Source organism: Lissotriton vulgaris, chromosome 2_1 (assembly GCF_964263255.1).
Source record: "Lissotriton vulgaris chromosome 2_1, aLisVul1.2, whole genome shotgun sequence".
NCBI lineage: Eukaryota > Metazoa > Chordata > Amphibia > Caudata > Salamandridae > Lissotriton > Lissotriton vulgaris.
In genome coordinates this window covers 800,608,899-800,624,935 of record NC_141687.1, presented here as the reverse complement: position 1 = coordinate 800,624,935, position 16,037 = coordinate 800,608,899, and the positions used below count along the sequence as shown (strand labels likewise).

The following is a 16,037-nucleotide window of genomic DNA, read 5'->3' as shown; positions in this document are numbered from 1 at the left end:
TTATAACCAATTTCTTGTTACCTCAAGCCCTTGTGATGCCAAGCAATACTAATTTATGTGTTAAAGTTTAAGAGGGTCACACCAAAAAAGTGGAATGCATCCTGCTTGGGACCCTAAAGATCCTTAAGATGACATTGGGGATAGAGACAAAATCAGAGATAGAGGTAAGCTGTTAGAAGAGAGTTAGAGAGGTTTACACAGGGAATAGAATACACAGATAGTCAAATAGAGAGAAAGTTCACATTACCATGGGGCCCTTGGACAGTAGGGGCCCTGGCAATTGCTGTTTTTGCCCATGCCTTAAAATGTCTCTGCCTGATGGCCTTGATGCTCAGTTCCACTTCCTGCTCCACTCCCTGATGCTCCTTGGTGTTCAGTCCCCCTTCCTGCCTGCTCTCTATTTTGCTCTCCATTGTAAATAATTGTTTTTTTTGTTTGTTTATGAGAGCCTGGAACTGTAAAGTGCTAAGTGCTACTGGGCTGCACTTTTTTTCACTTTGTTTAATTTCCATTTTACCAGCCCATCATGACCATCCACGATATTAGACGAGTAAATTAAAAATGGTCACCTCATGTATCGATGCACGCGTGCATGTGCTAAGATGCATAAGTGCACACCACACTAGGCGCATGTGTGAACACATAATGACTCATGCATTCATATGCGTCACATTGCACACGTGCTCATGAAACAAAAAGCATTTGTGTACATCAGCGGCCATCTTGGACAGGTTTTCTTAAATAGTTTAGTTTTATGTATATACCAAAAAAAGCCAATAGCCCGACCTGAGACCTATTGGCGTTCCCAGCGCCTGGGTAAGCGATGCTGTTAGGAAGAGACAGATGCAACAATATTATGCATCGGTCTTGTTGTTTATGCGATATGGATTTAGAAATTTTGAATTACTATTTAAGCAATTGCCCAGCATTTGAAGACAAACTTCACTGTTTTTGAGAACTCAGTTTAATAGCAACCAGATCGGAGCGGGGATGGAGGGTTAATGTATAAATTTTTATTGACTATTAATAAATCTTGAATCGGACAGGAAAATATTTAAAAATTGCTTCACAAACTTCAATTAATAGACGTTATGGTTACAATCCAAAATCTCAAACACCTACATTTCGACATGTGTAATTATCCAAGCAATTGTATTGCCCACCTTGTTACACTTGGTAGCAACAATTTTCCCATGTGGCCTTTTTGAAGTCAAGGAAAAACTCTTATACCTCACCTGGCACAGCGTCGATGGCATCTCTATCAATGAAGATTCCTGTGGAAAAACAAATATTAGCACTTACGCACATGATCTAATGTGTGGGCTTCACCTCTTGCACCTTAAAGGGCCTCATTTATGATGCCCCTTGCGCCGCTGGAACATCACTTTTTGTGACGCTCCAGTGGCACAGGAGCCTGCTACATGTTTACCAGAAGCACTAATACACTTTTTTTTGGCTTAATGCTGCCTTGAAAATATTGTTCCCTTTAACGACGTTTTCTGTGGTAAAGAGGTGTGCAATGGGTGTTGCTGTGGGCGTTCTTAGCAGCATCCATGGCTTTTTGACACTGCCCCAGATTTACAAGAAATCGTAACTCTGAGGCAGTGCCAAAAACGTACGCCTCTCCATGAGAGGCGTAAGGGAAGCACAACAAGGAGAAATATCTTTATTTTTCCTCATTCTGCAGTACATAAAGAAAGAGGAATAAGCCTCTTGTGATTGTTTTTGTGCAGTAAGGTTTCCCTCCCTTCACATAAATAATCATCTCATCAACAATGGCGCCCAAGCCCATTTTGCGCTGACACGGAGGGACAGGACAAGAATGCGCTGTATCTGATAGATACGGTGCATTCCTTCCCTTTTCTTTTGCCGTAGGGCAGCGCTGGAGGAAGTCCTGCAGCGCTGCCCTACTGCAAAACCTCATAAATGAGGCACTAAGTATATAAACTGTCACTTCATTTTAGATAACCGTGTTGTCTATAGAGCATTCATGTGCATTGCCAGACTCAACATCAGTAATCAATATGTCAATAGGTGCCTGCTGTAGGTAGACGAAGATTCCTAGAGAATTCTGCTGCCATCTTAGTCCTTGATTATAGCTCTCTCTACAGAAATATGGGCAGTGGAATGTAGCGAGAAAGAAGGGTGTACACTACTGTGTATTCTTCCAGTCAAACAGATTGCCTGCTAACTCTTTTGTTCAATGTGTATGTCTCTGACGTCAGGGGCATAACACAGGTCCCTGCATCTCCTGTGGTGTGGAGGGAGGGAGAGGAGGGCAACCTTTCAAGGGCCCCTATATCCTTCAGAGGAGCCCCATTCCATCCAAGGATGATGAATATCTGTGAGGTATGGGAGACTCAGGGCCCTCTCCACATTCTGCAGGGGACCCCATCAATTACGGGTTGCCACTGTCTGACGTGGAGGACATAGTAAAGGAATCCACAATTTTCTTCTGACATTTGGAGGTAAACATATTTCTACAATGTACTTTGCATAAGGTACTTTGGGCCTGACTTTCACCACAACTTATAAATCCGCATTGGCATGTTTACGGCCTTGCGTGGGCGCCGAATTACCACTTGCTGGAATTCATACAGATTTTCAGTGTGGGCTTGGAAACCGGCTACAGTCGTATTTGTCCAGGAGTACTCCTAAAAAGCTTTTGTCAGTTTCAAATTCCATTCTAATGGCATTCAGGGTGTGTAGTTTACATTGTGTACATTGGAGAAATGCCTTTCTATGTATGCAGTGTTTTTTTCTTTTTTATTCTCCACCCTCTATTGTCCAGAGAGAGATGAAAGCGAAACCCACACCATTTTTTTTATATAGAGTTTTATATAGCGCAAACTAGACCCGAAGATATCAGATATCATAGCACTTTACATGAGCACCAGTTTCATTACAGATGGACAACTTCATTTTTTTTGTTAAGCATGAGGAGATTAAGTGATTTTCCCAGAATCACAGGATGTTGAGCGTTGATGTCGAGACTTGAACCCGGTTCCCCAGCTTCAAGGTCGACGGCTCTAGGCGTAAGGCTACATCGTCTGGATCCCACACCACAAGAGGATATTCTCCTGCCTTGACAGGAGAGAATATCAGTCCATTTCCATAAAAAGAATGAGGCTAAAAAAACTGTGCATATCCCCCACAAAGTCAATGTTTTCTTCAAATTTCCCTGAGCATTTCAGGCCAAGAGAGCAACTGCTCACTCCTTCACTCGGATTTGCTATCTATATTATTACAGAGAGTCATTTTACATCAAGTTGCATTGATTTGTAGTAGCATATAAGTGCACAACTTGGTGAATATGTCGCACTCGTAAATCAAACCATTTCTGCACATGACTATAACCTTTATGAGTAGATGGCTTTTACGAATCATGCCCTATGATGCTGGATTTCAAGCCACTGCTTTTCAAAGGTAATTGCACTATTTAGCAATCTGTTGACTAAAGCCTTATATCATGCTGCTGAACGCTATACCACTTGTTACGGCTCTGAACCTGAGTTATAGGCTTGAGACACAGACAGAGCCTAATTTGTAAAATAATAAGTGCCCATGCTCGTAATTTTGCCCAGAAACCCATACCAGTGCTATTGAAGGTTGGGGTGCAAAATACCTTAATTCTATCTGATGCCTTTTTTTCCACCACCAAACACTTCTTCCCTCTGCATTTCTGTCTTGCCGGTTCTTTTTCATCCATGCTTTTCCCTGTTTTCACTGTTTTCCTATCTTTCTCTTCCTTTTTCTTTCCTCCTTTTGTATTTTTTTCCCTATTGCTCTGATGCGCCAAAGCAAGGCCCTGATTGGTTGGGCCACAACCTAAGAGAAATGTTGCGGCCACCATTTTGTTTATCCTCATGGTGTGGAGGAGGGAATTAAAAGTGAAAAGTTAGATAAGGGATAAGGGGTCAGGATAGGTATTCTGACCCCGTAGGACAGTTGGAAGGGTCCCTGAGGAACCCCTGGGATCCATCGTGAGCACAAAATTGCCTTAAGTTTTTTGGGGGTGAATCCACGGATCCACCGTAGGGCTCAGTGTGAACCCCAGTGTAAATCTGCTATGGATCTGCATATCCAAAGCTGAATAAAAAAAAAATTACACAGTCGCGCAACCAACCTTCACACGGGGTTAGCAGCAAGAGGGGTTGGCTGCAGCCAGGCACTGCGGCCAATCCACCACCGTGCACTGCCAAAGGCTGTGCATGGCGTGGGACTAGATGCATGCGATGGCTTGGCAGCACATCGGGGATTGGATGCAGGGACTGCCCACAGGCCTGGCCCTGCGGCCAACCCCTGCTATGCTAAAAAGACATGGAAATTTACTGAAAAAAGCTACGGTTACAGCTAGGTTATGCATTTACACGCACAAAACCATAAAAATTAATCTGTTATAGTTAGAGTTATTTCAAGTAACTATAACTTGTGGCCTAAGGTAGCTATAGCTCTCACCCTTGCCATGCACAGCTAATTACCCCACATATTACGCCAATGATGACATCTTCTATGGCATCATTGATATTATTACTGCAACATTTACAATAAAATTATTGATAAGAAAACTGTACATGTCGAGAGCACAATTTATAGTTACATTAGGGCACAAGTTATAGTTACTTGAAATAACTAACTACAACAGCTGAATGTCCATGGTTGTGTGCATGTAAATTCAGAACATAACTATAACATCCCTGTAACCTTTGTTTTATTCAGTGAATTTCTAACGTTTTTAAAATGCTAATTCCAAACTATAACATCACTGTAACCTTTGTTTTTTTCAGTGAGTAGACGAATAGATAGACAGATAGATAGTTAGATAGATATGTTTGTGTGCATATGTGAGAAACTGTGGATATGTTCAATTATAGCTTAATGATGTTGACTACATTAAAACAAATGTATCATAATAATGCAATGCATTCCTTGCATCAAAATACCAATTCACTAACACAAAAGATTTATAAATATAATTATATATATATTAATATCCGTGCATAGCGTACAAGGCTGTAGAAACGTGCATCATCACATGCATATATTCCGTAATTGAAAAATAATCAACAAAAATAATGAAACGCAAATGTCGAACGTTGAATTCCAGAAATAGATATTTTTTTAAAAAGGCATGTTTATTTAAGGATAATCATGAGTAAAATCGATTTGAGTGGACATTTATGTAAACGGTATATGTAAACAAGGTATAAAACCACCCAAGATTTAAGATACTTGAGCGATTAAAACAGTCAGAAACTACAAAACTCGACTGTTTAATGAATTTTCTGATTTCGTGTTCATCACATGGCATACATTGAAATGGAAATGTACTAGAAAAATATGGTGTAATAAATATGTATATGACATGATTAAGGCTGTTGCAAGTTCTGCTAAACAGGGCCATCTCCATTCAACTATGGCTGTCCTAGCACGAGCAGTTCTGCTAAAGATTTGAGGGTGCCTAAGCATAATCGAATAGTGGATGCTTTTTCTTTATTACACATCCGCTTAGACTCTGCACTGCAGCTTCCAGCTGAGCTGAGCTGGAGTTGGGCAAACACCTTTATGCTGGCACTGGACGATGATAGTCTGCATAAGATATATTAAAAAAAAAGGAAGGCACTTTCCTGGCGACAGACGTCCGTCCGTTATAGGCGTTGCTGACAAAAGTGACCCATAATTCCTTGGGAAGGCCCTAGGCGGAGGTACGTCGACAGCATTAGCATCTGGCTATAACAGATAGATATTGGTCCCATAAACACATTCTTTTTTTTAATGCCAGGAGCAGTAAATATGCATTCTGAGACTTTAACCGTGCTGTTTTAGGAACTCTCAGCACGCTGAATCTCAAGGTGTCAGGCTCCCCAGCCCACAGTGTGCTCTGCATCTGTGAAACAGCGACGTCCTGCTTGAAACAGACGCAGGGAGCTGTCACCGCGCTCAAGATTTCATCTCCATATGCACATTTCTCAGTGGTAACAGTAGTGACCAGGGCTCACGCACCTGGGGCGAGCAACAAGTGATGCTTTCTTCAGAAAATGCTTTGGCGTTCTCAGAAAAAAAATGTCAAGAACAGGCAAAAATGTAGCTGTTGAAATAGTCTTTCGTATACTGGCTTCCGAAAGTAAACAAAAATCAAACTCTGGGGAAGCGGAGAGAGGACAACCATTGTAGTCAAAAGGCTTTTAAAATTCAAGTGTGTGTGTGGGGGGGGGGGGGGGGGGGGGAGCCGCGCGGGCTCCTCTCGGGGTCTTCGAGCGTCGGGCGCTAGGACAGGCTCTCCTTCAGCTTGGAGACGATCTTTTTGTCTTTCACGCGCCTGTTCTGGAACCAGATGGTGACCTGGCGCTCGGACAGGCTGGTGGTGGCCGAGATGCGGCGCCGCTTGTCCTTGTTGATGAACTTGCTGAGCGCGTACTCGCCCTCCAGCTCCTTCAGCTGCAGCTTGGTGTAGGGCACCCTCTTCTTACGCCCGCGCCGGTACACGCACAGGTCCGGCGGCGGCCCCAGAGCCACGTCCCCTGCGGCAAAGACAAGAGGAGGAGAAGGTTAGCGCTCTAGACAAACCTGTGACTTCCGGTCGTAAGCGTCGGCGGTCAAAGGTCACGCGTGGACGTAAGCCAGTCTGCGGGCGCTGTGCGTGGTTACTAGACGCTTGGTTGTGTCAACAAATGCATAATGCTGAACTGCACAAATTCATGTGAAATAGTTAATTGTTTCGCTGATCATTGGCACCTATTAATGATCTGCGCTCGTGTATCCAGATATTTAGTTTATTGTTTCACTGACAAACAACACCTCGTCATCAACATCACCAATACCAACATAATGTAAAGCTTTTGGTTTCACTTATAACCAAAACCTTTAACGGAGACTGCTCTAATTCCGACATGTTGCTTCACTAACAACCAAAATCTCGAAGTAAGCGGCACTAATTATAAATAAAATATAGTTCATTAATTTGCTGATAACCACTACTTCATCGTATAATACACTAACTGTCGTGAAATATGTAGCATATTATCCCATCGCCTTGTCATCAACTGCAAGAAAACATATAGACCTCCTAATGAACTGCACTAATGTATAAAATACATGTTATTGCTTCAGTAACAACCATCTAACAACACTAACTGTAGCACAATGTGTAGCTTTTTGTTTGAAAACACACACCTCATCGTAAACTGCACAAAATGTATACAAACGTCAATTGACTGTTTCACTAGTAACACCTCAACTGAGCACCCACTGAAATATTTGTAAATGAAATATGAACATAGTTTCCAAACTGAGCAATATAATATAATAACCTAAAATATAGTTTAATACTGCAGTGGCAGCTCCCTCCTCCGTATAAACTGCACTCAGGCCAACAAAATTAATATTATATCCTTTCACTGGCACCCAACACCTCATCATAAACCGCACTATTCGCACCAAAATGTCATTTCTTAGTTGACTGACGTCTTCGCCTACTAATAAACTGCACGAATTTAAGCAAAATATTTACTTGTTTTGTTTTCATGAACAACTAATATATAACAATTACGTGCACGAATTGTTTATATGTTTCATTGCCAACCAAAATGTAAGACCAGAATTCCAGCAGCTACATGTGTCAGGCAGGGCCTTTTCAGTGTCCACAGAGAGGTAGGAAGACCTGTCCTGTTTCTTGGTTAGGATTCTTGAGTTGTGTTTTACACACTCTTACTGTCTCTCAGCACCAATATACAGTCGAAATACCCTGATAGTAACGATAAACTGCACCCATTGCAACCAAATAGAGTTTATTGTACCACTGACAACTGTCACCGAAAAGTGAACTGCACAAACCAGAACAAAGCTAATAATGTACTGTTTCACTGACGACCATTTCACAGGGTGCACTGTTTGAAGCAACCCAGCAAAATATATCCTTCAGTTGTTCACTAGAAACACCTAATAAAATGCACGGATTTCAGTAAAAATATAGTTTATACTTTCAGATAAAACGAGGCTCGATACTAAACTTCACAAATTGGAAGAAACCCTGAGGATTACCTTTTCATGGACAGCCATCGTCTGCTTTTAATTAAACTGCATTTTTTTAAAATATTATTTTAGGGAACACTAGCTTGTACTATTGTTAATGCTACTGCAAAAAAAATAGACACATTGTACTGACTTTATTTCAGCGATAACTAAAAGCAGGAAATACTCATTTACGTAAACATGTTTATTTGAGTGTTTTATTTAAGAACGTTCGATGTACATATGCTTGTTTTTGTTTCGCTCACAGTCATATAATGTAAAAAAAACTTGCCTAAACAGAAATACGTGGTTTGCTGTTTCAGTCTCCACTAAGAACAATAAATTGCCCTTATTCTAATAAGATACATACTTTGTTCTTTCACTAATATCTGGTGTCTAAATAACTGCAGTTACGCAATAAAATGTACATAAAATATGTATTGATTGCCATGCAACAGATGCGAAAGAACTTCGGCTTTTCTAAGAGAATCGCATTCACATAAATTTCCAGAACATGTCAGACTGACATCGCTTACACCAGATCCGCTGATACATATTGCCCCGGAACAAAAGCCCAAAGTAAAAGCAATTGAGTTCTAGAAAAGTCTTGTAATATTTGTGGAGGCCGCAAAGTTTCAATGTTTGAATTTGTCCGGAGCGTGTAGTACGGGCGAGAATAGAAAGGCGCCTGGGAGGGCAGATGGGAGATCAAAGGCATGCCTCCCTGCACATAAATCGCCGGCACTTAAGCGAGTTGTAGGGCACATAATTTATACTTGATGAAATTCAGGAATCGCGGCGCAACCCCTGTTGTTACCTCCGTGGCGTCTGACGACATGTGCCAGAGCTTCGGTGTAATTGGGTCTGTGTGCGGGGAGGCTTCTCCAAGCACATATTAACCGAGGCGCTGTTTGCATGTCAAGCGCAGTGTCGTGGTGTGCACTTGTCAAACTTCACATGGGTTTCAGAAACTCTCAGCCTGGAGCAAAGCTCTCCGGACGCGATGTGATTACGGGAATCATTCTGAGAGTTGAAATTAAATACGCCGAGTGCGCGCGCATGTGTGTTCCCGTGGACGTTTTGGTGGCCCATAACTTTCATTACTAAAACATCCCCCTTGACAGACAGACATAAAACACATGGCAAGTCCACACACATCATGTACACACACAGCCATGATCACACACGCGAAACACAGATACCATATACAAACACAAACCTCACCCATACCATGCACACACACAGCATGTACACGTGAGCTATGTTCACATACGCGAAACACACAGACCATATACAAACACAAACCCCACACATACCATGCAGACACACACAGCATGTACACACGAGCTATGTTCACACCACACACACATACCATATACAAACACCACCCCCCACACATACCATGCACAAACACACACACACTGCGCACACACACATCCCAGGTACTCACCATGCATACACCACGCACACACGCCCATTACATACACACATACTATGTACACAGACAACCCCCACACACATACCATGCACACACACACACACACACACTGCGCACACACATATCCCAGGTACACACCATGCACCCACCACGCACATTGCATACACACACCACACACACATACTATATACACAGATACACCCCACATCACGCACGCACATACCATGTATTCTGCCTCCACGTGAACCCACTCATCTGCCTTGCATGTTCAGTTTCTTAACATGAGCTGTACTGAGCATTGCTGGGACTGTTTTAGGAACGACTTTGGAAATGCACTGGTGAATTTTCAACAAAATTCGCAAACCATTCCTGACTCTTGGGCACATTTTTAACGGTGAAATTACTTGGGTCGAGTTAAGTGTATCCGGTGGGTAAATGCAGAAATCCGCAAAGCATTTCCAAAATCTGCCATTTCAGACCTGACCAGGAAAAGGCCGTGTGGGATTTGGCAAAAGTGCCCCAGGCTATCTTTCAGACAGATGCAGCTGCCCCAGTCCTGCCAATGAGAAGGATAAAAGCCCTCACCTGCGAAGGATGACTTCCAGAAGTGCGCGCCCTGCGGCTGCTCCTTGGCGCAGTACACGCCGCCGCTCCAGCCGTTCGCCAGAGTCCACGACTGGTAGCCGTCCATGGAGATGTATGCCTCGTGCCTGGGCTCGCCCGGCCCGAAGCCGGACACCACGTCGATGTACCCGGGCATGTGCTGGTAGGGCCCGGGGTACCCTGGGAAGTAGGAGACTTCCTTGGCCCGCGAGGGCCCCTCGCTGCCCTGCGCGCTCGCCCCGCTGCCCAAGGTGGGCACGTCCATGTACTTCTCCACCGGGAAGGCGCCATGAGGCGAGGGCTTCAGGGCGCTTTGCTGGACCCCCACCCCGTGCGACATGCGGCAGCTGTAGTATCCGTTCCCAAAGTGGTAGCCATAGCCCAGGGAGGGCGCGCCGGCCCCATCCTTGCCGGAGTCCGAGCGGGCAGCTCCGGACGATCTCTCCGGTCCCGAGAAGGCGAAGCCAGATGTTGCTCGGCCAGCGGTGGGCCCGAAGACGTTGGGGGAGGCGAGGAAGCCCCGGGCCTGGCCGCTGGAAGAGGTGCCCTCCGCTCGGAGCCCGTCCATGTCCCTCTCAGGGGCCTGCGCACGGCTCTCTCCTCCACCCCCGGCCAGGCATGGCAGAGCCAGGCATTCCCTCAAGCAGGTTAGGTCACCGCGGTGCGGTTATAAAAACTAACCTCCAGCCAGAGGGAGGGAGAGGGGAGTGGGAGGAATGTGTGTGCAGCCTGCCAAGTGCAAGGCCATTGGCCGTCTGAGGCAACGTGGTCCTGGAGCGCTTGGGAATCTCTGCCCTCAGCCCCCAACCAAGGTGATCTGGGCCCACTCCCCTGCGCACAGGCCCTTCTGCAAGAGGAGTCTGCCCCAGCCCACTATCCAACACTGAGGCCTCCAGCACTCTGCCCTCCCTCGCTTCCAACCACCACCCGCCACCACAAGGAGGGCTCTTGCCTCCAGCACAAGGAATACCACATCCGGCGTATACTTCTGACGACTTATCAGATTTCAGAGCCTATTCTTCCCTTCACTGTAAGGTACGAACCCTTGCAAGAGCTACAGATACATCTACTTGCTTTCCATCAACTCACTTTCATATGTCCCAGTACAGCAAAAGGTCCCTCGCACTTGACTTCCCGTCACACCTTGTGTATTTTAACGTGCCTGCAGGCAGGCTCGCCAGTGTATGTCGCATCGACGGGTCGGGATCTTTTTACCAAAAATGGACTCAACAGAGAGAAGAAGCCAAGGGAAGACGCGATGAGAGAGCGGCGGAGAACATCAGAAAAGGGCTGCAGGGGGTGGTTTGTTTACCCACAGAACCCACTTTTGGAGATGAAAGTCTGCTGGCGTTCACCTGCCAGGCATGTTCAGCGGCGTTATGATGCATTCATAAACGGCTTTACTTTGCATACATTTCTGTAGAATACACAGCCGCAGATAGGCAAGAGTGAGCAGATGAAATGAGAGGGGTGTGAGCCCCACCCCCGGGGTGACACGCAACGTGTTAGGCGAGGTGTGGACCGCATAGTGTCTTTGGGCATGGGTGCCGGTGGTGCCAGCCGATGTAATAAGGAACATACTTTCTGGCCTGTAATGCACAAGTCAGGAGTGCCAGGCAATGCCGCCAGCAGCAGGCGGGGGCACGAGACAGCGAGCGGCAGGATGAGGTAGAAGGCACGAGGGCCGTTTGCAGCTGACAAGCTGGTCCATGCAGGGCTTTAAATGGGCCGGGTCTTGTCGGTGCTCAGCACCGGAAGTTCTTAAAAGCAGATGACGAAGCAGGTCCCTATAGGACTCTCCATTTTAACCCTTGGGGGTTGTGGAAAAAGAGTTTACTCTGCAATAGTAGCACCCGTCACTGCTTTTAATGTAACTTCAAAGTCACTAGTTATTCAGTTTTATACATCACAAACATGAGCACCAGTTATAAGGAGGTGTTTATTATTTGAATCACTGGATGTTAGGCTCGAACCTGTTTTCTTAGGCTTAAAAGCCGGCAGCTCTAGCCTTTAAGCCACAATCTCGCCTACAAGAACTGAGCCATTTATTAAAAGTATATGCAACGAAGTCAACGATATTGCTAATTTGTAGGTGTAATGTTACTTGTTGTATTATATATACATCTGGACGAATGGACAAAAGCAGCAAAATACCAGTTGGGCGGCACACTGTGCTCAGCACAGATTTTTACCGTTAGCGTTTTAAGCCACGCCCTTAATTACATTGGCCACGCTCCTATGGGAGACCCCAAGTTTGTTTCATCCCGCTTGAAGTCATGCACATCCTCTTCCAAAAGGAGTGCTTCTGCCTCATCCAGCCCCCCACCCCCTCCCCATCCCTTCTGCCCCCTTACCGTCCCCCAGAAGGAGGAGGGCCCCTGACCACTGGGCCCTCAGCAAGGAGGGCTCGTGCTTCCACTCCCTCCGCAAGATGGGCCTTCGCGCACCATCCCCATCCAGCCAGGCCTCTGCGCGAGGACGCTACCCTTCATACACGGACCCGTGTCCCCTGCACCCCAGCACGCAGCTCCTGCCCTCACACACTCGCCTCTAAGGCATGTTCTCTTTCAAGCAGGGGCAGCGCGCCGGGTTACACGTTCCTGACAGTCCCATAAAACGAGTCAGGGGAGACTCGGAGACAAGAGGCAGATGTTTTCAAAGCTCAGACTGGGCCACGCTTCCTCTCGTAGGGCAGTGTGAAGAAGCGCTGAGATTAATTGTAAAGGCAACCCCCACCCACCCTTACATATTGACGTGTTTATGCAGCTTTTCCAGCAGTGTGCGTTGTGACAGGAACCAGGGACTTGTGTCTTCCTGCAACACAACAATGCGTCGACTAGAACAAGAGACATGCAGGGACATACTTCGACGAACAATAATGGAAGCATACATAATACACAAAGACGTACACACGCTGAGACATGCACACCGTCAAACACACATATACAAATACACAAGCACGCACGCCCATAAACACCAAGCTTTAAGCGGAAGTACATCGCACTCACATAGACAAGTGAGCACCCGCATGTACTGACACAGGCACATAACAATAAACAAACATGGACGACCACCGGGCGCACACCACAAGCACGAAGAAATGCATGGATTCACAGAGTAATATACACAAACGCACACATGGACACACCTCCATTCCAAGACACACACACACACTGACGCAGCCACGTTAACATGGGACACGCCATGCACAAATAAACACTCATACTAACACATCCACACGTACATTGTTGGCATACACAAATAAACACTCATACTAACACAGCCACACGTACATTGTTGGCATACACAAATAAACACTCATACTAACACAGCCACACGTACATTGGTGGAATACACTATACAAAAAAACGCTCTTCCACACACACATACATACACGGCCCACACGCGCCATCTGTGTCGTATCGGACGGTTGTATGTGGGTGTTGTTGCTTCCACAGGTGTCTGCATTCAACACAGTTAGGATCGAATACAGCGAGCTACAAGCTGGTAGCGTTAATATAAACAACGTTATCTTCAATAAATGGAATTATTTGATGTGTTTTATAGACTGGTGGCATTTTAAGGGTGCATTCGTTCGCCGAAGGTACTCTAAGCAAAAGTGATTACATTTTACACCCTCAAATGCATATGTTATGTCGACATAATGGCACGTTAATCATAAATAAAGCATTAATAAACATGTATGTGTCCGAATACACATTTGTGAGAGTGAATGTACGTTCCTTTGGGTGCAGATCTGTGCATTCGCGATACCGCCGCACGTGCCATTATTTCGACATAACATCTGGATACACAGAGGGAGTAGGTTTGCGACTATTGCGTCCGTTATCTGTTCGGAGGTGCGACTTTGTAACTGTGGATATGGTCGTCACACTTTCTTTCTTCTTCATCCAAGTGAATTATTTTGCATAATTTTTAAAGTTCCGCAAAGCTCAATTTTTTTCTAGGCGCGTGACAAATATCACATTTTTTATATATTCGTTGATAAAGCATATTAAATATGCAAACAAAATAAGTTATAAAACCTATTTTAAATCTTGATCAATTTTCGCCAAACTTCTGGCACAGACGTATCATTTGCAGAATGCTATTAGAAATTTGATTTACTGCGTCCAAAAACTGCTTAAGTTATAAGGAGCATCCTATTTAAAAAATTGCTCACATAAACTGAAATACGCTCTCAACACGCACCTACGAATGTGTGTGACACACACACACCAGATGAAAATGTAAAAATCGGCAGATCAAGGTTCCAGTCTCGGCACACCCTGTGATTCTATGCACACCACTCATCCTCCCGGTGCATAAAAGATGATTGTGACCGGATGTAATTGCAACTTGTGATCTTGTAAAGCGCCCCAATACCTTCGGGCTGAGTTCACGCTATATAAATGGCAAAAAAACATTTTATTTTGGTGTTGACTTTAGAACACCGAGGGTAGGAGCTCCCAGTGACCACCCTTACACACAAAGTTTCTATGTATACTTCGTGCCACACAAACGCTCAACCGTTCACCTATTGTGAAATGAGAGACGCGTATTGATAATACTAACTGACCACTTATGCAGTACGCACCAGTCACTAAGCGCGCCCATATTGTGAGTGTAACTAATTTCATCGACATCGGAATGCTGATAGGCTGTGCAGGCCCATCGAGGCCATAATCCGTGATTGACAGGTTGCCCTCGACATTTCACCCCAATGACCCGTCGGGCGATACATTATCTCATCGTACCAGTGCACCTGTCTAACTATCCCGTTGATACTTTTTTCCTTTTGAGGTGATCCGTTCAGGTTGCAGCACGCTTATGCATTGTCGATGTCAGCGCCACATACAAAAGTGCTGCGTAAGGGCCTCGCTGCGCTAGAAAAGGCCCAGTTTTTAACTTCCTGGGATGAGACATCGAAGAGAGCTCCCGGGTCTGGAAACCTAATATACGATACGAATATGAGGTTCTGCTGACGACCCACTCAGGATGAAAGGCTCACTGAAGTAGAACGAACACTCCTTTCACCCTGCAGTTTTACTTCCGAGTCAGGCACGTTTCCTCTTTTTCTTGAACTGTTATATATTTCGTAGCTATACCTTCGTTTCCCATGGACTGTTTTTGGTCCCGAAATTAATATGGCAGCGTCCATTATACCCCCGATCATGTAATACGCGGCTCGTCAGCGCAAGTGGGTGTTTTAAAAATGCTTATCACTTTATAATATCTCAGTTTAGAATTAAAACATGCCGGTGTCACGCTGACCGATTCTAAGCAAAATTAGCGATTGATGTACTTCAAAAGTATCCAATGTGAATTAATGAACTTTAGGCAAAATTCGTTGTAATTATCCGAAACGCTTCCTTTGTATAACCATTTAACTACTACGGACATTGGCAGCAATTTGTACTGTGAGCTTATGGGTTTCACATCAACATCAGCAACAGACGGGGGTGTGAAGAACAAGGATTATCGGCTCAATAAATGAAAATGATGCACTTTCATTCTGTATTTTTGCACGACCTTTCATTCACATTTATTTAAGGCGCCAAATGTTCACAATATTATTTAGTAATGTTTCACCTGGCAACCGATAAAGTGTGAATTATCTAGGGATTTAAACACCTCGATAGAGAGGTTAAGTTAGCTATCAAGGAATGAAAACACTTCGATAGAGAGGTAAGTTAACGAATGCATAAGTTTATTAGCCAGAGTAGAGGAAATGAAAGTTATACATTTTAAAGATAAGGTTTTACAGTCCATGGCTCATTGGAGCGTCAACATGTGTTAAAGTTAACAACGTTACATTGTTGTGCTGTTCAGACATATAGAACTTACCGGAGAACGTAATATGGACATTTTGCCGAGTAATGTTGAGCATTAAATATAAAAATGTAATACAGCAGGGCTACACATCCACCACCCACCCATCCACTATCCATCCACCCACCCATCCACCCATAAATTCACCCACTCA

The 16,037-nt window shown here is 44.7% G+C and overlaps 1 protein-coding gene across 1 annotated transcript; it reads right to left on the bottom strand.

The window, feature by feature from the left end:
• Window positions 1–5,139: 5,139 nt before the first annotated feature.
• Window positions 5,140–10,751, bottom strand: HOXD13 (homeobox D13). Its single transcript, XM_086958698.1, has 2 exons — window positions 10,034–10,751; window positions 5,140–6,521 (listed from the first exon to the last, which is right to left on the bottom strand). Exons 1-2 carry the CDS (start codon window positions 10,617–10,619, stop codon window positions 6,268–6,270), a joined length of 840 nt encoding a protein of 279 aa, XP_086814824.1. The 5' UTR covers window positions 10,620–10,751; the 3' UTR covers window positions 5,140–6,267.
• Between the last annotated feature and the right edge of the window lie 5,286 nt (window positions 10,752–16,037).